Here is a 26088-nt window from a genome sequence, read left to right as displayed (position 1 = left end):
TTTCTTTTTGCTTATGTGGTGGTGAGAAATCAAACCCAGGGCCTCAGGCATGCAAGGCAAGCGCTCTACCACTGAGCCTCCTTCCCAGCCCCAGGGATTTTTTTTTTCTTCAGTTACTACTATGTTTTTCAGACTGCCATATACAGTTAAACTTTTCTTTCTTATTTTATTTTGTTCCTGGGTGGTTGTTTTATTTTGTTTCTGGGTGTTTTTATTTTGTTCTGGGATTCAACCCAGGAGCTGAGTCTTGAATTCTTCACAGCTAAGAATATGCTCTACCACTGAACTATACTACCAGCAATCATCTGCTTTTTTAAAGCTGCAATGAGCACCATTAATATCCAGGGTACAAAGGATGTCAATCCAGTGGTAAGAACTCTGAACTGTTTGTTAAGAAGGCTGCATATACAGTAAGACCTGCAGAAGAGCTTAGCTGACTCTAGGAAGATGGGCTATTCCACGCTATTCTGGGGGCAGAGAGTAGAAGAACTATAGAGGCCAACCAGAGGAAACAAGTTCACAAGATTCAATTTCAAGTAATAAAAACTGAGCATAGCGGTGAAAGCCTGTCATTCCATCTACACAGAAGTATAAAGTAAATGGACGATCATGGTCCAAATTACCTTGAGCATACGTGTGAGACCCTATTTGAAAAACTAAAGCAAAAAGTGATGGGGACATGGCCCAAGTGGTACAGCACTCCTAGCAAATCAAGGTCCTAAGTTCAAACCTCAGTACTGCAACAAGAGCAACTAAAAAGATCCTAACCAACCGCCCACCCCCCAAAAATAGCACCTAGCTTAATTCTTAATAATCAAATAGGCCACTTACTGGAACCAGTTGGTAACAGTCATCATTACATAGAGGGAAGCCAATAAGAACACAAAGTGGAAATAGGCATAGCTGTAGACAGTGCCTTTCTTCTCATCATAAATGACCCGTGGTCCTTCTTTCACATTCTGCTGCTCTTCCGTTTCTGTGAATCCAAGGGAAGCAAAGTGCAATGAGTGAACACATGCACCGTTCCATTTTACAATGATACACTCACCCATTGCAGTTCAGGGGCTGATGAGTAGACATTTGTAACCTCTATCTGTGTCCTGACCACAAGACTGCTATGACACACCTCGGGACTCCTAGACCAGATGAATTACCAAGAACATTTATTTTGGGAGAGCAGAAGAAAGCCCTTAAGACTATAAGCACATCAGAAGTTGGCAGAAGGTAGGAGTTCCCACAGAGTTCTCAAGGCCCCGATATCTCTTCCAATAAGAAAAGTTGAAGGCAAGGGCCCCCAAAATGAGCTATTGGACAACTTGGTATTTTCTAGACCATTCCATTAAAAGTATATAGATTTTTTTCACTGTATAGTTTAATTTCTATATGAATAGTGATTTTTCTGCCAGAAACCAACAAACCCAGCCACCCCTTAAAGAAGAATGTAAAAAGAATATAAAAAATAAGCCAGATTTAAATTCCCTTTCCAGTCAAGCTATTTAAGTGTCTGAATTGCAACTGCCTACAGTGAGAAGTACCAGTCTACAGAGCCATGGCAAGGTCTAGGATGAAAGTACTCCACTTACCCTCTCCATCGGAACCAAAGCAAAAACAACACCGAGCTACCTGTGAGATCAAAGACAACTTAGTGAGATGCCTGCAGTTTCCTGTCACCCCACTAATAGGTAGAGCTTTCTTTCTTTCTTTCTTTTTTTGTTTGGTCGGTCATGGGGCCTGAACTCTGGGCCTGGCTGCTGTCCCTAAGCTCTTCAGCTCAAGGCTAGCACTAACACTTGGGCCACAGCGCCACTTCCAGCTTTTTTCTGCATATGTAGTACTGAGGAATTGAACCCAGGGCCTCATGCATGCAAGGCAAGCACTCTACCACTGAGCCACCTTCCCAGCCCCAAGCTTTTGGTTTTTTATTGGAATAGAAAATGGTGAAATTGGAGCCCTAAACCATATAACTCGTGTCCCCTTAAAAATTTGGCTAAGCATTTGTTTTTGTTCTGGTATGTTGAGTACTGGTGACAGGGAATACAAGGATGTGCCACTCAAGAGCCCTTCAAAGGGACGGGGACTCACTCCAGCTACTATGATTGCTGGGAGCACAGTCTCCAGATGGAGGCTCTTTTAGACTTGTTCAGCTACAGAGCTGCTCTAAGCTTCAGCAAGCCCTTCTTGGGCATCCACCACCAAATAATGAAGAAGGCCCAGCCTTCAAGACTGGACACTCTTGAGAGATCACTATCCCTTGATACAACCCCTGGGATTAGTGAGGCTTTGTTCAGCCTGAACTGCCCTTTCTGTTCATCCTCTACCTGATTCTGTCCCCATCTTCCTCATTCTACTGATATGTATCCTTCCTGGCACACTCTGCCTCAGTTTCTACTTCTGAAATTCAACCTAAAACATACAGTGGAGAGTACAAGGGCCTGCTCTCCTCACACTTCCTTTTAGTGCACTGCTTACCAGGCTGTTTCCTTAAAACCTCTTCAATTTTTGAGCCTAGAATTACTATCCTGTTCGCAACTGAAGAAATTGAGATCTAATGGGTTAAAAGCTTGAAGTCCCAAAATTAGCCAGTGACAGAGCTGGGACCCAAATGCAGGATGGAGACTCTAAGTCCATGACTCATGGTGAGTGACATGTGGTCTCAGCAGGGAGATCAGGAGCAGTGCAGAGTTTGGAAGCACAAGGCCTGCACGTTTCCTATACAGTCAGGCTGCTGAACTGGCTGTGGACATGGCTGGATAGGATTGCTTGTCTCTGAAACATCTTCAGTGCCTTTTAAGTTTTATATCCTATCTTTTGCTTATTCAAAACAATAGACTTAATGAAAAGAAATGAAATTGCAAAAAACAACTACTTTACGTAAAGACTGATAGTCTGGGAAGCGCTGGGTTCTTGCTACTTAATAGAAGATATTTGAATTATCAAAAACAAAAACAAAAAACAAACAAACAAACAAAATGGAGCCAGGGCCGAGGATGTGGGATCTTGGGCCTTTGTTCCATTTGTACAGTTCAAGGCAAAGCCCTTACTTCCTTCCTGCACAGCAAGGAAACTTGATTGAATAGAGGCATCAGCCTTGACAAATTTTGGGTCATGTGATGTGGCCTACCCCTCTGTGAGCCCAAGTGGGCTGAGGTCTTAGTTCTTTTAAAACTTGAATTACTACAAGAAAATATCAACTCCCTCTTTTAAATGTGTATCCTGTGAAATGTAACAACAGGAGAGCAAACCACTTGCTTAGAGGGAAACACTAGGTTTCCCCTCCCAATGAGAACAATTTCCTCTCTTAAATCTAACCTAGAGACTAGCTGTTCTTTGAGCTTGAACTCTGTACACAACAGAGACATTGAAAGTATAATAGCCCAACCTCAGCAGGTGGCCATGTAGTCAGTGGTGAGAACAAGCGCCTGCCTTCTAGAGCCCATTCTCTTCAGTATACAAGCAGTAACCTATTCAAACCCATCCTTTAAGGGACTGAGTAAGCTGGTAAATGATGTTGGCAGAGTGACAAACCTTCATAATGGCCCACTATCTCTGGGTCAGGTTCAGGAAAGACCATCCCCAGACATCCAGCTGCAGAATACAGACTGTCCTTTATCTGGACAGACACCAGGGTTCTTCCCTCAGACAAAGACATTAGAGTAGAGCCAGTGGCTAGATGCCAGGTAAGGGCAACAGCAAGGACCAGAGGAGAGCAACTGAGTCCCTGAGCAGCTGGTCAAGAACAGACTCTGGGCCACACCCTGGCAAAAGGAAGTGGCAAGTATAAATCACTTATCTTTTTCAGTTGTCTAAATATGCTTCCATGAGGATTAAATGAAACCACATGTGTAAGGCTTAGAATACACGGTGCCTGGCACCCGGCTAGTGCTATACATGATAGCCATCAGGAGATCTCTCAGACCTTGCCATTCTTGGGTTGACTCTTTTTCTAACTTCCTTCACCTGAGTAAATCCTGACTATGGTATATATCCATCAAGAACTCCAGAAAAAGACTTCTGTACAAGAAAGAAAATAACAGATACCCTATCGACCCAGCAGCTGCGGACATTCAGGTAAATGGCTCACCAATGTGCTTCTTGTTCTTAATTCTTTACCCAATGACATATGTGCCTAATGGAATTGATCAGAGTTAAGGGGGTTGATGTATCTATTGCAGTCAGCAGCATCTGCACAGAACACACACAGTGCCTTCCTTTTCCTGCCTCTTATCCTTCAGAACTGCTATTACAAAACCTCCTAGACATGCTGTATATGGAGGGTAAATCAAAAACTCTACCCATATTCTATTTCAGCCACAGAAAAGACCAAGGTGAAGCCTGACAAAGTTACCTGAACTCTGTTTGGTGGTGGACAGGCAACAGGATGCCAACAGAGGCCAACATTGTTGGAGGAAAAGTCAAGAATTAGTTCACTCATTTTAATACCACAATGTATATGTGGAGCAATATTTCTTTTTCTATACATATTCTTTCTATACATATTTCTATACATATTCTATACATATTCACATATTCTTTCCCAAGCAAAAGAACAGGATCATGAAGTGTAGATTAATAAATAAAAACAAACACAAAAGGGCCTCCTCTGAGAAATGAGGAAAAGGAAATCAACTTACTTCTAGTTCAGGAGCTGCATATCGCCCCTGCAGAGCATCAGAGCTCGATCTTGTTGTTGATGTCAAGCTAAGAAACAAACAAAAAGTCAGCAGGGCACAGTAACACTTTATGTCACCTGGAACAAAGGAGAAAACTGGCTGGCCATGTCCAGTGACAGGCTCACTGCACCTCTAGTTCCCATCTTTCAATGAAAACACATTACCCTCCTTATCCTCACCTGTGGATTTAACCAACCTCAGATAAAAAATATCTAAGAGTGGGCGGGTGGGGGGGGGAGGCTGGGAAGGGATGCAAAGGGTAAACAAAGGAGGAGGTTGCAATGCTTGATAAGAAATGTACGCATTATCCTGCCCATGTAATTGTAACCCCTCTGTACAGTGTGTTCACAAAAAAAAATAAAATAAAAAAAAAAATCTAAGAGTATGGGTGGATTCCTTACCAAAAAGGTGCAGATTCTTTTTCCTTGTCCTGTTTTCCCTAAACAATCTAGTAGAGCAGCCATTTACATAATACTAATATTGTGTCAGGTATATAAATAATCTGGAGATAATTTTTGAAATATGAGGAGGGCCAGTTCAATAGCTAGCATCTTTTTTTTTTTTTTTTTTTGTGGAATCATCTTATGCCAAAAGAAGTTTGCAATTAGAGAAAGCTGTGTCTTGGTCCTCTGTATTGATTTTCAGTATTGGCTTTTGTATAAACCACTCAAAAGCCAGGATAACTTTCTGATTTTATCTCTCCCTCCCTTTGGCCCTTCTCAGAGAGGACTAAAAAATAATGAAGGGTCTGGGAAGGTGGCTCAGTGGTAGAGTGCTTGCCTTGCATGCATAAGACCCTTGCTTCAATTCTTCAGCACCACTTAAGTAGAAAAAGCTGTAAATGGTGCTATGGCTCAAGTGGTAGAGCACTAGCCTTGAGCTGAAGAGCGAAGGGACAGTGCCCAGGCCCAGAGTTCAGGCTCCATCACTGACAAAAAAAAAAAATCCCAGTGCTGGCAGCTAAAGCCTCCTACACTGGGCTGCACAGTAAGACTTCAGGCTATATAGTAACACTCCACATGAAAGCAAAGGTCTTAATCATTTCTGTGTTAGTCAGAAGATGGCAGAACAAAGTTTTCCATTTAGAAACTTAACAGAGTAGCAGGCAGTATATTAAAAGTTTCTTCCCACCAATTTCCCCACCATAAAAAAGAAAAGGTGCTGGGTGCTGGTGGTTCATGCTTGTAATTCTAGCTACTCAGGAGGCTGAGAAATGAGGATCGAAGTTCAAAGCCAGTACAGGCAGGAATGCCTGTGAGACTCTTATCTCCAATTAAGCACCCCAAAACTGGCTGTGGCTCAAGTGGTAGAACGCTAGCCTTGAGCTGAAGAGCTCAGGGACAGCACCCAGGCCCAGAGTTCAAGACCCATGACAGACAAAAAAGAAAAAAGAAAATGTTATAAAATTTGGCTTGCAGGATTAAAAAAAATATTTTCCATAAAATAAAAATCAAGAAGACATTTTTTTTCTTTCTTTTTTGTTGGTCATGGAGCTCTGGGCCTAAGCGCTATCCCTCAGCGTTTCAGCTCAAGGCTGTGCTCTACCACTTGAGCCACAGCACCACTTCTGGCTTTCTGTGTTTATGTGGTATTGAAGAAACAAACCCAGGGCCTCAAGCATGCAAGGCAAGCTCTCTGAGCCCCATTCCCAGCCCCTCAGGAAGACATTTTAAACAAACAAAAAGTAACAATATTCCAGCTAACTCTACAGACTGATTTAATATTTAATAAAGATCTCTTTGTGTTCTAGACCCTATCTGAGTGCTGGGGACTCACTTGCAGTCTCAAAGCTACTTGACAAAAAGAGCTATGAGCATTATTGCTAATCTGCTAGTGGACAGGCAAGAATTAGGAGTCAAGTCATTTCCACAGATAAGCCTCATAAGGTAGCCTGGCCTTCTTTGCCCATCCTCATCCTCTTTCCCAATGACAGAAGAGATAAATAAGCTGCACAGAAACAAAACAAAACAAAAGGCTTGTTTGCAAATGGATCTCCTGGGACCCATGCACTGTTTTGCAGCTTCCTGAAATCCAACAAGCATCACTTTCACATCTGTTTTGAGCAGATGGATGCTAGTCAGGGCTCACTTCAGTCCTCCTTCCTGACTGTGAACCTGGTCCAAGAGAGGATGGGCTGTGCAAGGAATGCATTTATGAAGGCCCTATATTTTGTGCAGATGAATCATATTTCATTGTAGTATAGTTTCCATTGGGGAGGATGTAACTTCTAATTTCAGGATAAGATAAGCATCTGAAATTTTCATATGGAAAAACATGAATATTCTTTCAAAGCATTACAATAAATATTCCATTTGATAATTTTTTTTTTTTTTGGAATAAGACATAGTTGTGGCAGTGCTAGGGCTTGAACTGAAGGCCTAGATGCTGACCTTTAGCTTTCTCTGCTAAAGGCTGGTATTCTATCACTTGAGCCATATTTCCACTTCTGATTTTATTTTTTTGGGGGGGTAGGGGGAGAGTAGGGGAGAGGGGTGTGTGTGTAGTAAATTTGAGGTAAGAGTCTCATGGACTTTCCTGCCCAGACTAGCTGTGTAACAAGATCCTCAGATCTCAGTTTCCTGAGTTAGCTAGAATTAGAGGTTTGAACTGAATCTAGCATTTTTGCCACTGCATTTCTACCATAAGAATACATTAAAATGGGGAAAGCTTCATTTTTATTCTAATAACATTGTATCCAGTTCAGCATTAGTGGCATGTGACCTTGCCTTTATTCAGTCAAGGCATTTCCTATAAAACACTCTTCTTGGTAGCATATCAAGAAAACCCTAGCCAAGCATTGGAAGGGGGGGGGGCGGGGGGGAAGGAATGAGGAGGGGAGGGTGGGCAGGCATGAGGGAATGAGGAGTGAGTCACACCTAGTTTGAAAGCTTTTAGGCCAAAAAGAAAAAATCTTATTGTTGGCCTGCAGGCTATGACCAAGATCCACCTGGCTGACCCTGCACAAATAGCTTAAAACAATTCCCAGGTTATCTTAAAGGTCTTTTATAGGGCTAAATCATATGTAATTCTAGCCAGTACTTTCTGCAGGGGAGCAGCAGATCACTAGCATTTACTTGAGGCTACATCATACAGACAGTATCTAATGCACCACAGCCAAGTACTTACTCTGTCTGGGCTTCACCCACCAAAGCCTCAGTGTCTTACTACCTGGAAACATTCCCCAAAACATGCTCCCCTCTTTCTCACTCCTCCAGAAACCATTGTGGTACTAAACTTCATCTGTAGGGCAGAGAGAGGCTCCTCAGCCCTTCAGCTTCAGGTAATTCTAGAGCTGGTCAAAGTCTTCTGTGTCACAAAAACCTCAAAGAACACATCCAGACTTTTCTAATGGAGATCACAGATCCTGCCCTTCTTGACTAACTTACAGGGCAGGTCCTGGACACATCCCATGACCTTCTAGATTTTGCATGATGAAGTTCTATCATGTTCACATGGCACTACAGCCTGGATTCCTGCATGAGCTGGAGAAGTCATCTCACACTTGTGACAGTCGTGAAGATATTTCACTAGCAGGTTAGTCAGTGATGAGATTCCTGAAATAAAGCCACAATCTACCATACTTCCTTTCTTCTTTTTCTTTCTTTTCTCCTCCCCCTTCTCTCCTCCCCTCCCCCTTTCCTTCCTTCCTTTTTCCCTTCCCCATCCTGCTTACTTTTTCTTCTGGGGATTAAACTCAAGGACTCAACTTTACTAGGCAAGTGCTCTGCCTTCTAAACCACAATTCCAACCCTTTTTATTTTAGTTTTACAGCTAGGGCCTTGCACTAACTTTGCCTAGATTGGCCTAAAAGCTGAGAATCTCTTACCTCCACCTACTAACTTGCCTGAATTATAGGCATACACCATAACACCCAGACCGCCTTCCTTTTTTCTTGAACAGAAATAGCAGGCCCAGAACATACCAAAAGAATAAATATCCCTCCTCAATTTGTTAGTTTTCTTAGTTTAAGCCAACTGTCTCTTGTGCTTATCGTCCTGCTTAAACAAGGGCATCACTTGACTCCGAGTGCACGTGTGCGTGCGTGCGTGCGTGCGTGCGTGTGTGTGTGTGTGTGTGTGTGTGTAGATTTGGAGGAGTCTCCAACATGTCTCTTCATATACTCCAGCAAAAAAGATTCGAGAGGGTTTTCTGAAACTGAAGTAGAAAGCTACAGAAACTATAGATTGTATGTACAAAAACAAGTGGTCTTGATCAACTCTAGGATCCTGTCCAGGCTCATGGCTTGAGCTTGAAGCCAAAAGAGTGACAAATTCAATCAAATCCAGAGACCAAGGAGAAAGTTAAGAAAAATTAGTAGAGGCTGGTGCTTGTCACAGCAAGGATGCAGGACTAAAAGGTTTGGGAAGGGACCTACAGAAAGAACAATCAGGAAACCCTGACAAGGTGAATGTCACCAAGCCCAAGGTGAGCGGTTACCTGAGGCCTGAGCTGTGGCTCTTCCACAGCAGAACTCCAGCCCAGGAAGGGGCTCTTATGAAAAGTTGGTTATGGGCAGAAAGCCAGAAAGTAAGTTCTGGCTAAACAGTTCTTTCAGGTGAGACAGTGCAGAGTAAAATATACTCTCAGTGAAGAGTCCAATAGCAAGTCCCTAAACAGTTTAGCTGTGTGGGTATGGCAGGAAACCTCCAGAGAGGTGAGCGGCACTCAGGGGCTGAGCCTTCTATAACCTTACAGAAAGTGACACTTACCTCTCCACCCCAGACCATCTGTGCCATGCACTAAACACTGGTGATCTCTCATTTTTCTTAAGCCAGGGAGAAAAACATAAACTCTAGGAAGTCAAGACTTGAAAAGCCCCTCATTGAGCTAAGCATTTCCTTTCATCAGTGCCTCACTATGTCTGAACTCAGTTCCCTGTGATCTTGAAGCCAGTTTGTTTATAACATTCTTGAAGCTGACTTCTTGTGGGGCTCCAGTGGGTAATGATAGCAAACATTAATCATCAGGCTTCTACACGGAACTTCACTAACTCCTGCAGGGAATTCAACTGCCCATCCTCTCCATAGTATGTAAGTTCCTGAGTGTTACAGAAATACACCACAGAACTGGCTGGTTACTCTGCATCTATACTTTGAGGGAGTGCCTTTCTCACAACTCCTTTTCCATGGGCCAGTACAGTCTTGCAGCTAAATTACCAGCATTCAAAAATAATGCTGATTGTTAGGCAGGTAGACAGATTTTTTTAAATAGCAGCTGTCAGCTTAGAAAATTGACATCTTTTGGGCATTCTAGCCTTTGCCACCCTTCACTACGATGCCTCAATTCTGAAACCACAACAATTTATTTATCATCTCTCATACAATGGTGACTAAAAGGTGATTATTTTTCCCTCAGTACTGGGGATTGAACCCAGGGCTCTGCACCTGCTGGGCAGAGAGGGAGAAGAGGAATGGAAATATGGTGGAAGGGGTGAATCTGTTCAAAGTACACTGTGTGTATATATAAAATATCACAATGAGACTGCCTCATATTACAAGTGTATGCTGATTCAAAAATAAAATAAATTAAATTAAAAAAATAAAATACAAGGATAGAAATGGCTACCCCAGCCTCTGCTGATGCAACAAGGAAGCTGTCATGAGGTGATGATGTCACAGACTGAGGATCAATGCTAGACAATCATTGCTTTCACCACTGCAACACAAACAAGTACTTTTTAAAAAAAAACAAAACTGAGCAATAACTCCATAAAGGTCTCTGTTTTTACTGGCCTCTTACTAAGGCTGTGGAGTGTAAGAGGAAAGTGTCAATGTGCTTGAAAAGACACTATGTATATAAGCTGTAACCCTCAGGATTGTTTGGTTTCTCAAAAGAAAGATTATAATGTGCCCAGGACAACTTGAATTTCTTACATACTGTAACAAACACAACACAAAACACACAAAGGGAAAAAAAATCTATCAGTGAAAAGGTTACTGTCAAAAGGAGGCTTGATTACCAGTGAAACACCTACCAGAATAAGTAGCTAACCATTTTGATCCTTGCCTTTTCTCTCTCCAGTAATCACTGAAATGTTTCAAAAGTACAGTAGCCCCCACCATACGCATCTGAAAACACAGTCTACTTGTATATATCTCACTGAGAAGACCTGCCTCACCCATTTGCCGGCACTGTGGGGTTCAGCACAGAAAAAGTGGGACATTTCCTTTCTTGGACTGTGCCAGAATAACTTTTTGTGCAGCACTCTATCCTCTTCCCACCACCAACAGAATAAATGCTATTTATTTTGGGTGAGGAAGTTGCCAGAATACTCTGGCACATACTATCCTCTTCCTCACTTTGTGTTTCCTTGCTCTTCAAGAATGCTGCAGCCACTAATAATCAACTGTTTTTTAAGGTCATTAGGCAACAGTGCTCCAATGTAGCATGTTTTTATTTTATTTGCCCAATCAACATTCAAGTAAGGTAAATGGAGCGCGGATACATAGAGTTCATGCAGTAGTACCAGCCTGTTACTTCTGTTTATTTTTCTCCTTCCTTGTTTGGCTGCCTTATGGCAGTTGAAACTTACTTAAATTCTTTCCCTCTAATTTTACTTAAATTCTTTCCCTCTAATTTCCCTCTGTAAATTGGCTTCAAGAAGCGCTGAAGACTTACCAAGAATATAAGATACATGCAATCAGCAGGAAAGTACCTAGCCCAGTCACCAAGTTTTCATCTCTATACAGGTCTTGACCAAAGTCAGGCACACAGATGGTAACATTCTTTCCATGTTCATCTAGAACTTATAAAGAAAATAACCACAATCAAATTTTGAAAGGACTAATGTAGTTCATAGCAGTGTTCATCTTGAAAAGATTCAGTAAACTGTGGTGTGACCCCTTCCAATGCTGAACCCTTACTATTAGAAAAGTCTACTCTACAGCATCAATCTACTCAGGCTAGATTTCTGCTGTTTCAAAGTACCACTCATTCACATCAGAATACAAGTGGAACAAGATCCCCAAATTCCAGTATAGTTTTCAAGTTCTGAGATTCAACAGTCTTGTTCTTTTTCAGCATAATTTGAATTAGTGGTAAAAAAACAAACAACAACAACCCCCTCCCTGAAAAGACAAAAAAAACCCCTAAAGTTGGGTCGATATTTCACTGGATTAAGCAGCATCTGAAAAGAGGCATTCAGTGGTGGTCCCCTGATCCACAGGTGCACTGCCGCCAGTCAAGACCAATTCTGTAGCAGGGCAGCACAGTCCCACCCAGAGCCTCTAACCCAGAGGGGTAATTATACAAATAACACAGCAATCAGAGCCTCTTTTAGTCTGCAATGTGGTAACCTCCTTAGGTGGTATGAATTTTAGAAAATAGGAGGCTACATATAAAGATTTCTGTAATATTACCATCAATGGTAATTTATATTTTGTCTAACACCATGTCTTCAACTTTGATGATACAACCTAGGTCTAATTGCCAACTTGACCCCAAAATAAGGAACATAAACATAAAACAGAACAGTCTAGCAACCATTCTGCAAACATTCACATTCTGTTTGAAGTCAGACTAAAATTAACAGTATTCTCAGTGGAAATAGTAACTAAAACCATCGATGCTGTGGTTAAAAAAAAAAAAAATCACCAGGTGCCAGTGGCTCAATCCTGTAATCCTAAATTCTAACTGCTCAGGAGACTGAGATCTGAGGATTGTGGTTAGGAGCCAGCCCAGGCAGGAAAGTCTGAAGGACTCTTACCTCCAAAAAACTAATCAGAAAAAGCTGGAAGTGGGACTGTGGCTCAAGTAGAGTGGTCCCCTTGAGCATCAAGAGGCTCAGGGACAGCACTCAGGCCCAGAGTTCAAGTCCTAGGACTGGCATAAAACAAAACAAAACAACAACGACAAAAAACTCTTCTCAGACTAATGAAAAACAGTTTTAGAAAAGTAAACAAAACACAAGTAGTACCCCTGGAAATGAAAAGTGTTTATTTTTAAGTGACACTTGCTATTTTAAAAAAATACTGTAAGCTTAAACTCTATTAAGAAGAGAGATTATTACATAAACAACCATAAGAGAAAACCTTACAGCTGGTGAGAGCACAGCTCAAGTGGTACAGCACCTGCCTATCGAGCTCAAGGCTGAATTCATACATCAGTAGTGACAAAAAAGGGGGAGGAGGCATAAAGAAACTAGATTTAAATAAACTTACAGAATCAGAGTCAAGATGGAGATTTTTGTTTAAAAAAATCCCATACAGACTATACTTATCGTAAGATCTCCAGTGATCCATTTCTAGTAAAATACGTTAGAAACTCTTTCCAAATAATCATGGCAACAATTCTGCGATAGTAGCAGCTATGTGTACACAGCATCTACTCTGTGCCAGGCACTGTCCTAAATTTGATTGATAAACATAGCTAGAAAAACATTTTCACTGAATTCTTAAAACCACTCTCTAAACCCAGGCAGTCTGACTCCAAAGGTCACATTCCAATCCTATGCTGTTGTCTCTGTAAATGAATGTCATTTAAGATGAGCAATATAAGATAACCCACTAGCTGGGAGAGGATCTAATTCAAGCCCAACCTCCCTTATGTTCTTTCCATTCCTTTTATTACATCCAGAGAAATAACCTTCTGAAGGAAAGAAAATAACCAACTTAAAAAGAAGCAAAAAACAAACAATTTTCCTTTTCTTTGGCTGGTCCTGGGGCTTGAACTCAAGGCCTGGGCACTATTCCTGAGCTTCTTTTGCTCAAGGCCAGCACTCTATTACTTGAGCCACAGCACCACTTCTGCCTTTTTCTGTTTATGTGATACTGAGGAATCGACCCAGGGCTTTCTGCTAGGGGTAAGCCACCCCCCACCCCCCAAAAAAACCTTTTCCATATCATTTTTTTTTTTCATGAAAAAAATCTAGATCTCCTTTTCTTGGGGGAGGGGGGGAGTTGGTCATGGGGCTTGAACCCTGGGCCTGGGCACTGTCCCTCAGCTCTTCAGCTCAAGGCTAGCGCTGTACCACTTGACCCACAGTGCCACTTCCAGCTTTTTCTGCTTATATGGTGCTGAGGAATCAAACCCAGGGCCTCATGCATGCAAGGTAAGCGCTCTACCACTGAGCCACCTTCCCAGCCCTCTTCATTCATTTTTGATGTATTAATCTGTGATATTTCAACAACTCATTCCTCCATAAATAAAAAATTCACTCTACCACTTATGACCTTCTTCCTGAGGTTCACTTACCTACTTCTGCAGGTTTGCTGGACAGAGCTGAGAAAGTGAGGTATGTGACATAGCAGCTTATAAGCCCTGACTGCAGCAGCCCGGAGTGTGGCTGCCCTGGGAAATAAGACAAATGGAAGACAATTTTACATTTCAGTGGTAAGAGGCACATGCCTCAAAAACAGAGATTCGACTCTTTCCACGAGAATAAAACTCCTTAGTCTCAACACCCACCTTTAGTAGAGAAAAGGGCTGCCAAGTGAATTTTTCAAACAAAGCTAAACTTTAGGAGACAGATAAACACTGACCTAGATAATACTATTGTGGTAACACCAAATTCTTGGAAGTTCTCCACCGCCTTATCAAAACAATAGGTATACTTAAACACAACGCTCAGTCTCAGACATACATGCAAGATCTATTAAAAAATAACAAAAGCAAAAAAGAGCAGGAGGCATGGCTTACATGTAGAGCAGCTGCCCAACAAGGGTAAGACCTAGAATTTAAACCCCAGTACCATTAACAAAAAAGAAGAAGAAGGAAAAAACACCTTTCTTATCTGTAAATGGACAAACCATTCAAGCATCCTGTGTAAGTAACAGAGCTGGTCCAGCCTAAAGCCTTGGGGCTTGTTATTAATTGTGAGAAGAGCTTTAAAGTGACAACATTTAAATAAAGCTTAGTGCTTAGATCATGTAGAGTAATTAAAGAATTTGGTGACAAAGATGGAATTTTTAATCACCTGTTGCCATGAAAGGATTCAGTCTTTCATAATGATTCAATTTGTTTTAAAATTAGTTTTAAGTTATAACTATCATTAAAGGTATAGGAACAGACCAATGATACTCTTTGGCATGGGAATGAGATTTACTTCTTAGCAACTAATGTTATTAAATACTTCAAAACATTATACCTATTCTTAAAAAGTAGAATTTAACCCAAGGAAGATTTTTATCTAAATGCCTATAATTTAAGGGGAAAAAAATGTTTTTGGCTTGAACGCAGGGCTTTCCTCATACTCTGGCTTGGTTTTTTGAATACTTCTCTACAACCTAAGCCATGCCTCCACTTTCCACTCTTTGCTGGTTAGTTAGAGATAAGAGTCTCCTGGATTTGCCTGCTTGGGCTGGTTTTGAACCAAGATTCTCAAATCTTAGCCTCCTGAAAAGTTATGATTAAAGGTGAGAGTCAATCAGTAGTGCTTAGCTGTTTCAGGAAATTCTTAAATGACCAACTTAGAAGACTGGACAAATAATCATCTCAGTTTCAGTAATGGAAAATTAATTTGCTATTTATTATCTTTTGGGGGGATCAGAGGGCGGAGCTAGTCTTAGGGCTTGAACTCAGGGCTTGGGTGCTATCCCTAAGCTTTAGTGTTAAAGGCTTCCACTCTCTACTATTTTAAGCCACAGCTCCACTTCTGACCTTCTGGTAGTTAATTGGAGAGGAGTCTCATATGCTTTTCTGCCCAGGCTGGCTTTGAACCCTGATCCTCAGATCTCAGCCTCCTGAGTAGCTAGGATTACAGGCTTGAGCCACTGCTCCCCAATTATATCCCATCATTTTAAACCACTAATTTTAGAAGGTTTTCAAAGGGGCTATAAATTTGTTGTCTTTCTACCTAGACATCTGAATTGTAGAGCATATTAGTGTTCTACCGAATACATGTTTCTTTTAAGAATCATCAGACCAGAGACAAAGGCCCAAATACATACAGGCTCCAGGAGAGCACTGGCTCACTAATCAGAAGTCATTTATACATGACAATTCACACTGCCATTTTCTGAAGCACTTTCATTCCCTATTGTCCTTTCCTTTCTGGCTTTGAAAAATATGAGCAAGGTCATGTTCACCAGCTTCCCTGCAGAATAACCCGGATCTGATGAAAGTTAGTTCATGATGTGAGAAGCCACCAGGTTAAAATTTCCTGTTTCCTGACTCTTAGACCATGCTGTCCTTGCTTTCTGATTCACCCTTAAATAAAAAAATGGCCCTAGAAATACCTTTTTCTATTGTCCTATCATCCAAGTTTTACCCTGAGATCATAGGCAAAACTCATAAACATATGCACAACATAGACTTAAGCTAATTTCACCACATTTCACTGTCTACATCTTTTGTCTTGGCTTCATTAACTCTGGTCTTTCTATCCATGAGGCACACTTGGAATATAAAAAGAGATGGGAGTTTTAACTTTCCTAGGTGGGCCCACCCATAGGAGGCTAAAGAATGACTCAAAATTCCAAACAACCATTGGGTTTCACATTTACAACAACATTAAGTATAGAAGAATAAAAAAGCCTTGCTTACGATTCTGGACACAGGGTGAGATGGCTACCATTGAAATGAGTAGGCACAGACCTCCATGCACTCCCAGGAGAATTTTGTTGTCCATGCAACCATCTTTCTGGGTATAAAATACTGCCATCAAAATCAAACCTCCGGTGGCAACAGAGTACATGATGAGTGTCACCAGGGACAGGGAGGCGTACCACAGCTTGTTAGTGGCAGTGCCTGCAGTCCTGTTTCTCCACAAGCAGATGAGACAGAGGAAAGAGAAGACAAGTCAGTGAAGACTCCATTTTTAACCATTTTTCAATCCTTCACGCATAGACTGATGCTATAAGGTCACCCACTACCCAGAAGACACGTTTTAGCAATGATTATTCATGTTCCACTAGATCGAAACAGTTCTCATAAATATGATCGAAACAGTTCTTATAAATATATAAGTTTCTTGGCTCAGGCCTAGAATCTTTTCTAAACACGAGAAGAATTTCCTTTGACTCAAGTATGCTCATCAACTAAAATAAATACCCATGGGCTTTACCCTAGCTTCTCTATTCTGAATGTGAAACCCTGCAATAGGTATTGGCAGCATTATGGTATGAAGTCAAGGTGGCTCTTCTCTGGAGTTCCATTCTCTCTGAGGACAGAGCCTGGAGGTGCTACAGTCTCTCACTCCAAGTGCTGCCAATGGACCACCTTCTTTTTGTAGAAAAGCAAATAACTCGATTCAGAGCAAGTTTTCCCTCCTTGAAGGGGATCTGCAGTAGTGTTGCTTCTAAATAATATGAATAGTAAAGAAGAAATGATACATACACACACCAAAAAGAAAGTGAAAAGGCCAGGTGCCAGTGGCTCACACCTGTCAAGAAGCTTAGATCTGAGGATCATAATTCAAAGCCAGACCTGGCAGAAAAGTCCACGAGACTCATCTCCAATAACCAGTAAGAAGCTGAAAGTAGAGATGTGGCTCAAATATTAGAGCAAAAAAGCCAAACAAAATCTTGAAACCCTGAGTTCAAGCCCTAGTACTGTCACAAAAAACAAAACAATCCCCAAGACCAAAAACAAGACCAAAAACAAACAAACAAACAAACACCAAAACAGTGAATAAATCATGCAAAGAAAAATTATACTGATGTAGGGCTGGGAAGGTGGCTCAGTGGTAGAGCGCTTGCCTTGCATGCCTGAGGCCCTGGGTTCGATTCCTCAGCACCACATAAGCAAAAAGAAAAAAGCCGGAAGTGGCGCTGTGGCTCAAGTGGTAGAGCGCTAGCCTTGAGCTGAAGAGCTGAGGGACAGCGCCCAGGCCCAGAGTTCAGGCCCCACAACCGGACCCCCCCCCCAAAAAAAAAATTATACTGACGTATGATGAAGAAATAAACAGAAGAGAACAATGCACTTTTTAGTTTCTATAAATATTAATAAGGGAATGGGCAAGATACATAGTGGTTGAAATCTATGGAAATTGCTCAGAACAAAGAGTGTTTATAAATACTAAATGAAGAAGACAGAACAAAAGAATGGAGTGAATCATTGTCATCTGCCTCATGATTCAATTGCTCTCTGTAAGGACATTCTTCCAAATCTTCAGAGAAAGCAACTTGCTTAATGTTTTCACAAAACTGGAAAGCATTCAAGCAACCCAGCTGAAATGTTTTAATGATGGAAAAGTTACTGCTGCCAGAGACAAAGGAAAACAGGGAGGAAAGGCCAAAATGATAATGACCATCATATTCCTGAAACCAAGCCAGGCACATCAATGACCACATAATTATCTAATGTAAAAGGAACACAAAGGAAATGAGAGAAAAATGAAACCCAAAAAGAGTGAGACAAGAGGATCTAAGAGCCCAATAACGACAGATGACAAGGATACAGAGTGGATTATACATTAAAAGGTGGACATTGCTGGCTAGTGGGGAGGAGGGGGTCCATCCTACTTTTTCTCATTTTTTCCGTTCCATTATTAGTCCACAAAGGACTTTCTTATAGCTACATTTATATTGTCAAAGTTAAATCTTTGACCCTAACCTCTTCCTTGAACTAGAGGCTCATATTTCTCAATGACTCTACTTGGAGGTCTTACTGATATCTAAAGCTTAGCTGCAGGCTGACTCCTCTATGCTCACACCTCTCTCCCAACCTCAGAGACCACTTCTGCTCTTCCCGTTATTAGCAGAAAGACATGGAAACAAAAACAAAACAGAAAAAAAACCAAGAGCTGCAGTTGCTCTGTAGTTTCCCCTCTCCTCTGTACTTTCTCTTTCCTTGATTCACCTTTGGATTATACCAGGATGTAACCACTGCTGCTACTTAGGTCCAAACCACTCCTCTTTGAGTTGATCACTTCAAACTGGCCTCCTTACTTGTACCTGTGGCTCACTTTTATCTGTCCTTAACTCTAAAATAGATAATCTATTATATTTTTATTTTCCTTCAATACCTTTGTGTTCCCCCAATATCTCACTTAAAAAAAACAAAGATTTAAGAAATGGACATGTCTCTCAGAGGTACAGTACTTGACCATTATTGCAAGGTCTTGGATTCTATCCTGAATACACATAAAAATAAGTAAATGAGAATAAAAACCAAAGCCTTTACATTGGTTCAGGGATACCTCTAATGTCATCTTCTCCACTCTTCCTATACCATGAAGCCTAAGCCACAAATACCCCTTTGCTCCTTAAATGAGCTCAGTAAGTTTAAAGCCAGCTTGAAGTGTTCTTTTGAGGAGTCCTGCTTGAAGCTCTCTTCTGAAAGAGGGAACCAGCTCCCCGAACTCTCTTAGTCTTTAGTTTTCACAGAAGAGCCTACTGCATATTTGCTTTATTCCATGTTGAGTATCTCTTTCCCACCAGGAGAATGTCCTGCTCGACAGTGCAGGCCATGGTCATGGGCTATGCCACCAGAAAATGACAAGTGCTCATTGAATACTAAGGCCAAGATTGTCATCTGTTAAAAAATAACTTTAGGCAACAACATTAACAGTGGCTGCTGCTCCCATGTTTCAATATTTACTCTCTGGATGGAATTTTATTTTTGGAAACAGACCAAATAATACTATGACTTATTTATCTTTAAAGTTTCCATGTCTATCACATTGGCATATGTATTCCAGAATGCTGACTGACTAAATGCTAAGTGAAATACAATGGAAAAGAGAAAGGCACAGACAACAGGGCAGAGGCTATGGACCCAGGAACAATAGGTACCAGGCTAGGAATGTTCTCTAAGCTCAAGTTTAGGGTTAGTATCAGAATTAAACTAAACCCAACAAAGTGAATTTAAAGTCTGGTATGTTCTGAAAGTAAGATTCTATTCAAAACATCTGAACATACTAGTTTTGTTGTTATTTTAGTTTTTATATTGACAATTCAACTCAAAAAATTTGACTTAGAAAACCCAAAATCAACACATTTTTAAAAAACAAAACCATCTAGCCTAAATCAACCACATCATTCTACAAAATGATTGAGGTAAAAGAGGCCAAGACCAATAAGTCCCAAAGTCAAATGTCAAGAGGAGAAGTGGCATCAGAATCTACCCTGTCCTGGATTCCAGGGCTAATGGCATCTCTATCCTACCACTTTGGGGATCTTCTCTTCAATATATCACAGAAAGAAAGGGAAGTAAAGAAGGGAGGGAGGGAGGGAAGAGAGGAAAGAGAGAGAGAAGAGAGAGAAGGGGAAGGGGAAGGGAGGAAGGAAAACTTAGAAAAAGTATCATCAGCAAGTTTTTCAAAACAATGAACTTATTTTCTAGGTTAGCCCTATAAGCAAAAATACAAAAATATAGTAAAGAGGCAGGCACTGGTGGCTCATGCCTGTAATACTAGCTGATATCTCTAGGTCACAGTTAGAATCCAGCCTAAGCAGAAAAGTCTGAGATGCTTATCTCCAATTAACCACTAAAAAGCCAGAAATGGCAATGTGGTTCAAATGGTGGAGCACTAGTCTTGAGCAAAAAAACTAAGGGACAGTGCCAAGGTCCTGAGTTTAAGTAGGTGAATAAATAAATAAGTAGACTAAAGTTGAAAAGGCTTCAAAGACAATGACAATATTATGAATGTCATAGCTAATTTCTAATTTTATGCAAACCAACTAACTATACATAGGTTGATAAAAAAGGGATTTATAGAGTTTTCGGTTTTAAAGTCTGAACAATCACAACATTATTTGTTGCAAAGTTCAGAAGCCATTCTGAGTGGTTTTTAAAGCAACCAAATTCTTCCAAAATACCTTTTAAAACTAGGCACTGATACTTTGCTCCAGAAATTGGCTTCAAAATTAATCAAATCATTACAGTCAGAATACAAATCCTGCTATTTAATGGGTAAATCAGGAACTCAGTATCTAAGGTGTTAATATTTTACCATAAAGTTGACTACTTGAAGTATATCTGTGAAAATTTTAGGATGACATTTATTTTGTCTAATACAAAACACACAGTGAAACTTTATACATTAAGAAATACTGAGGCCCAGCACATTGGTTCATGGTTGTAATCCCAACTACTTGGGATGCTAAGGATTTTGGTTCAGGGTCACCATAAGCAAAACATTCATGAGACCCTATGCTATTCAATAAAAAGCTAAGTATGGTGGTGCTCATTTGTCATCCTAACTCTGGGTGAAGCATAAATAGAAGAATTATAGTCCAGACCATCTCAGGCATAAAATTTAAGATCTGATGGGGGGGGGGGGGGGGAGTAAAAACAGCTGAGGGTAGGATTCCAATGATAGAATAGAATACTCAGAACACCTTGGCACAGGTCCTGAGTTCAAACTCCAGTACCAACAAACAAACAAAAGAAAAGGCTTATTTTGTACCAGATTAATTATTTTAAAAGTATAGAAACTAAGACAGCAATTCAGTGCTTTGTCCAGAGTCAACTTAAGACTTGGATCTCCAAGGGCTAGAAGTTGGTCTGGTTGTCATTTCATCAATGCAGTTTAGCAAGGAAAAACTAGCTATTAATAGTTGGGCATTTCCTACTCAGCCTGGGATGGGAATTCTATTTTCAAGACATTTAGAAAAAGTCAAACATTTTCAAAGGCAAGATTGGCTTTCTAAGGCAGAACAACACATCTTCCTAATAAAGAACATTTCCCTTCTTGGGAAGTTACAAGGAAACAAAATTTATAAAAAGTACTGTATCTCATGTTGTTTGTAGAAGACAAGTCATCAGCTACAAAATATTTTTAGAGTTTTTTTTTTTGTTTGCTTGTTTTTTTTGTTGTTGTTGTTTTTTTGTTTTTTGCTTTTAATCTCCTGAGGGGTTGGGAGCCTACATGTAACCTAACCAAGTTCAAGCCACCCCAAAAACCAGAGACAGGACTGGCCGGGACCAGCAATGGTTTATAACATTGGCTGAGGCAAAGCCCAAATTAGAGAGCTCAGGGGAAAAGAATATCAAGAAGTGGAAAGAAAGTAAATGTAGCATGAAAAGGCAAAAAATGACAGAAAATCAGTAGTAGAGAAATAAGTGGACAAGGTATAAAGGGAAAGTAATGTACCAATTGTCTTTGGTATAGACGGCTAATCTCTAATAAGGAATTCAGAGCTGTTTTCACCAACAGTAGGCAATTTCTATGAATCAGTCAGTGAGTTTTCCTGGAAGTGTCCCATAAATGCACACACCAGTTCTTGTTCCATTTATGTGCAAACTCCACAATCAGGAGGAGCTGGATCCCTATGAAGATGAAACTTCCGATGGCTCCCACGTAGCGCCAAGCTGCAACAGAAGATCATCCAAGAGGCCATGAAATGAAGCTTCCAAAAATTTCAAAAGGATGTATTCATTTTTACTGAATAGTTATTATATGTATAATAGATTCAGTTCCCACAAAACAATACACAGTTGGAATATAATACTCACTTTCTAGTTAAAAACTGAGAGTCTCTGTGAGTTGACAAAGCCTCATACTCAATAATAAGGGAAGTTGGGATTTGAACACAGGGAGGCTGATGGTGGAGCATGCAAGCTTAGCTGCCATGCTAAACAACCAGGTGTATTAATTCCAAAAATCCACAATGGCCCACACACATGGCCAGAAAAATCAAGGGTTTAAATCTTACTAAGCACTCATCAATGTTTAGTGAGGAAATGAGGTGGGGCTTGGAGAACAAAGGCTCAAGTCTGCTTTTAGTTCTGTCACAAAGAAGCTAGAGCCCTGGATGAACAACATCCTGAGGGCTACGGGTGTCTATAAAAAATCACAAAGTGAAGCCGAGGACTTCTAAGTCTCTTCTCATTCTAAATAAACTACCCTAAATACACATAAAAGGATTTTAGTGGAGAATAGCAAAAATTAATAGTAATAGGTAAAAATAAGACTTGATAGAACATAATTGTTTCTCTTTCCTTTTTTGGAGGGGAAGGCAGGGCTTTATTATCTCAGACTAATCTAGAAATTATCTTCTTGCTTTCCTGAGTGTGAGGATTACAGGTATGCAACCATCATGTCTGTCTTGAATAAAATATTCTTAAGAAGTATATGAGAATATAATCAACATTACATAGAGACATTATATGCATGTAATGAAAAAGTCACAATGAAACCTACTACTTTGTGCAGTTAATATATGCTAATAAAAATAAAATAAGTTTTAAAATAAGCTTATTGAAAAGCTAGTATCATCTTTAAATTTTAGCTGGACCCTCATATGTAACTATCTGAGGGAATATGGCTGGTCCTTACCATTTGGCAGTGGGTTTTCACTATTTTAAATTAGGAAAGTAAGTCCTTTGGTGTTGAACAGAATATTGTTAAATACTGAAATCAGGTTCCCCTCTTTCCTAAGATCAAAGGAATAAGGAGGCCCTGTTTCAGCTATGACAAAAGACTTCATGTAAATGAACCTTATGAGATCTAGCAGAAAGGAATAAAATTTAATGTTATAGAGCTTCACATAAAGAAAATTTTGAGCCAGGCACCAGTGGCTCATGCCTGTAATCCTAGCTACTCAGGAGGCTGAGATCTGAGGATCATGGTTCAAAGCCAGCCCAGGCAGGCAGGAAAGGGTGTGAGACTCTTATCTCCAATAAAACCACCAGAAAACTGGAAGTGGCACTGTGGCTCAAGTGGTAGAGCACTCAACGTTGAGCTGAAGAGCTCAGGGACAGCACTCAGGTCCAGTGTTCAAGTCTCATGACAAAAACAACAACAACAAAGAAAGTTTTGCTAAAACAAATAAACAAACAAAAACTTATGGTTTCCAGTTTAGAAAGAACCAGGTATCTCCTTGACTAGTTTTCAAGCAAATTTTTAAGTTCATTTTCCCTTCAGGCCAATAACATTAAAATTATCATTTCAATTCTTCAGCTAATAAGAGTAACTGAAGGACCTTTCACAGGTTGCCTGGGCTAAGGGAGAGTAAAGAGAGGAGTATAAGCAAGTAAATGGGAGGATTCTTTTATGCCACCGAAAGTAATTAACAATATCAAAGTTGCCCAGCTACAGCTCTGAACAGTTACACAAGATGGATAAAACAAAATAAACAAGTATCTCTGAATACCCCATGTATATTTACCATTCAGAAAGGTCTCCTGATCTGGAATGAAGAATGCTCCTGAGCACATGGCCCCCAGAAGCAGAAGCTTAAAGAACCAAAAGCTGAGAAAGAAAGAAGAGAGAGAGAAAAAAAAAAGAGGAAATGTATTCAAATGATATTCAAATAAGAACAAAAAAAGCTTGGACGGTGGCATGTCAACCCATGATTCTGCCATTGCTAGTGTGCTCTCCAAATGGAGGGCAAGTAATTACATGACTGCTTCAGAATGCCTTTTCCCACAATTAGGCACACTTACTTTGACCTCTAATTACACAAAACTCCAGTTCACTGCAGAGGTGAAAATGACCCAAAGGGGGGGGGGGGGAGGGAGGAGGTGGCACCAGGAAGATCTTGGTGAAAGAAATAAATACTTGGTCTCTGACAGATTTCTCTTTATGGTACCAGGTGTTACAATAGCACTATAAGTCATAAGACAAATAAGCATGCTTCTTAGGCCCAACTCCACTTTTCCCTAAATCAGTAAGAACAATTTTAACTGGAGGAGGAGCAGTTGAGATTTGATGAGTGGAATGTAATGGAGAAGACAATCTCCATGAAACAGAACAGGTAACTTACCCATTGTGAATATGGGCTCTGCAGCCTTTGCTGGTGTTGATTTTCAGGGTGATTAGGCAGAAGACAAAGAAGAAACAAGCCATTCCAAAACAAACTCTATACACGGCAGAATACCCCACCAGCTTCTCACAAGTGTCACCAGCTTTGATGCCTTTACAAAAATCTTCAAAGAAAGGAATCTATGGAAAAATAAAGTCGAAGGGGTGTCTGTTATAACTGGATTAGAGACCGACCAACTGTTATGAGTTTTCATTCAGCCTGAAGTCAGAATCCACCATGGAAACTCACTGTGTGCACAATGAAACAGACCGAGATGAAAATCTATCTTCTAAAGACCTTTTCTTAATCTTTCTCTCAATCTGATCTTAAATTGTTATTATAAAGATGATGTACAGAGGGATTACAGTTACGAAAGTCAGTTATAGAGTACATTTCTTTCTGGACAATGTTGCCCTTTCCCTCATTCTCTCCCATTTTTCCCCCTCTCAATCTTTAAACATATGTGTAATATAAGTACATATATATATATATATATATATATATATATATATATACACACACACACATACATACATACACATACATATATATTCACATAGTACTACATATCAGAATAAGCTGATAAATGAAAACAATGAAATGGGAGCAGGGGCTATAAAAGCAGGAAATAAGGAAGGAGCACAAAATTTTAGCATCCTGGCCTTATAGGAAACAAATCCGAAAGTCCTCTTTAAGGACTCCTATTCTCCTTATTTAACCCAAGGCTAATCTCTGTAATAAGGAAGATGACTCAAGACTTTTTTAACGAAAAAATTTTAAATTTATTTTTATTATTATTAATTTTTATTCAGTGCTAGGGTTCAAACCTAAGACAAGGCATGCTAGGCAAGTACTCTATCTACCACTGAGCTCTATCCCTAGGATCCTATCATCTTTAAAACTGGGTGGCTGGGGGGGGGGGGAATGTGGCCCAGTACCTAGCATGCATGAAGCCCTGGGGTTGTTTCCTCCATACCACATAAACAGGAAAGGTTGGAAGTGGCACTGTGGCTCAAGTGGTAGAGCAAATGAAGCTCAGGGAGAGGCCCAGGCCCCGAGTTCCAGCCCTAGGACTGGCAAAAAACAAAAACAAACAAAACTGGGTGCCATCCCATACAGAAGTTTTGATTTCTGCGAATCCAGATCAATTGTTTGTGTTGAGCAATAAAGCCTTTGGCAGATAAGGTATGGTACTGATGGACTCCAGCCAGTAGGTTAGTTTTGATAGTCAGGGTCCAGAGAAGAGAATGATCAGTTTCTACAATAACAATATTAGACCTATCACTAGTGTTAGAAGTACAGACCAGTGATCCAAAGCTCAGCTCAGCATTTGCGAGGTTCTATTTTGACCCTACTTTAGACCCACTGTAGTAAAACAGTCTTGCAAGGCTGTCCAACAGAACACACCAGCTGCCTTCCATCCCAGTGCCCACATGCAACCTGTGCTTTTCTGGTTGGAGAAGATAGATAAGAGATTCCTCTTGGATTATTATAGTTGCCAAAGGAGTGATGTGTCTTGGAACAGGGTATTCACAGATGCCATGATCTGGTCAAAATGCTGTTTTTGGGTAAATCATATGGGGGTCATCAAAAACAGCCTGGCAGCTATCAAAAGGAGACTAGATAAATGCAAACAATGGCACAAAAACTCTCAAGGATGGTATGAAAGCTTATTCAGCTGGTCCCCAAGGATGACATCCCTAATATCAGCAATAGCAGGACCCCTGGTCCTATTATTACTAATGTTGCTTTTGGCCCCCCATATTATAAATGCCTTAATGTCATTTGTA

The 26088-nt window shown here is 40.5% G+C and overlaps 1 protein-coding gene across 1 annotated transcript in view; it reads right to left on the bottom strand.

Annotated features, from left to right (window-relative positions):
* The window catches only part of Serinc5 (serine incorporator 5), a 96219-nt gene that overhangs the window by 1335 nt on the left and 68796 nt on the right, over nt 1–26088 (bottom strand). Inside the window, exons 3-11 of the mRNA XM_042691025.1 lie at nt 24260–24438; nt 23663–23745; nt 21770–21863; nt 16152–16363; nt 13863–13958; nt 11289–11415; nt 4632–4698; nt 1584–1623; nt 832–976 (exon numbers count right to left, since the gene is read on the bottom strand). Coding sequence (XP_042546959.1) covers nt 832–976; nt 1584–1623; nt 4632–4698; nt 11289–11415; nt 13863–13958; nt 16152–16363; nt 21770–21863; nt 23663–23745; nt 24260–24438 — 1043 coding nt within the window. The remainder of the gene's footprint in view (nt 1–831; nt 977–1583; nt 1624–4631; nt 4699–11288; nt 11416–13862; nt 13959–16151; nt 16364–21769; nt 21864–23662; nt 23746–24259; nt 24439–26088) is intronic.

Source organism: Dipodomys spectabilis, unplaced genomic scaffold (assembly GCF_019054845.1).
Source record: "Dipodomys spectabilis isolate Male_0828 unplaced genomic scaffold, ASM1905484v1 ptg000140l, whole genome shotgun sequence".
NCBI classification, from domain to species: domain Eukaryota; kingdom Metazoa; phylum Chordata; class Mammalia; order Rodentia; family Heteromyidae; genus Dipodomys; species Dipodomys spectabilis.
This window is presented reverse-complemented; position numbering and strand designations above follow the sequence as displayed.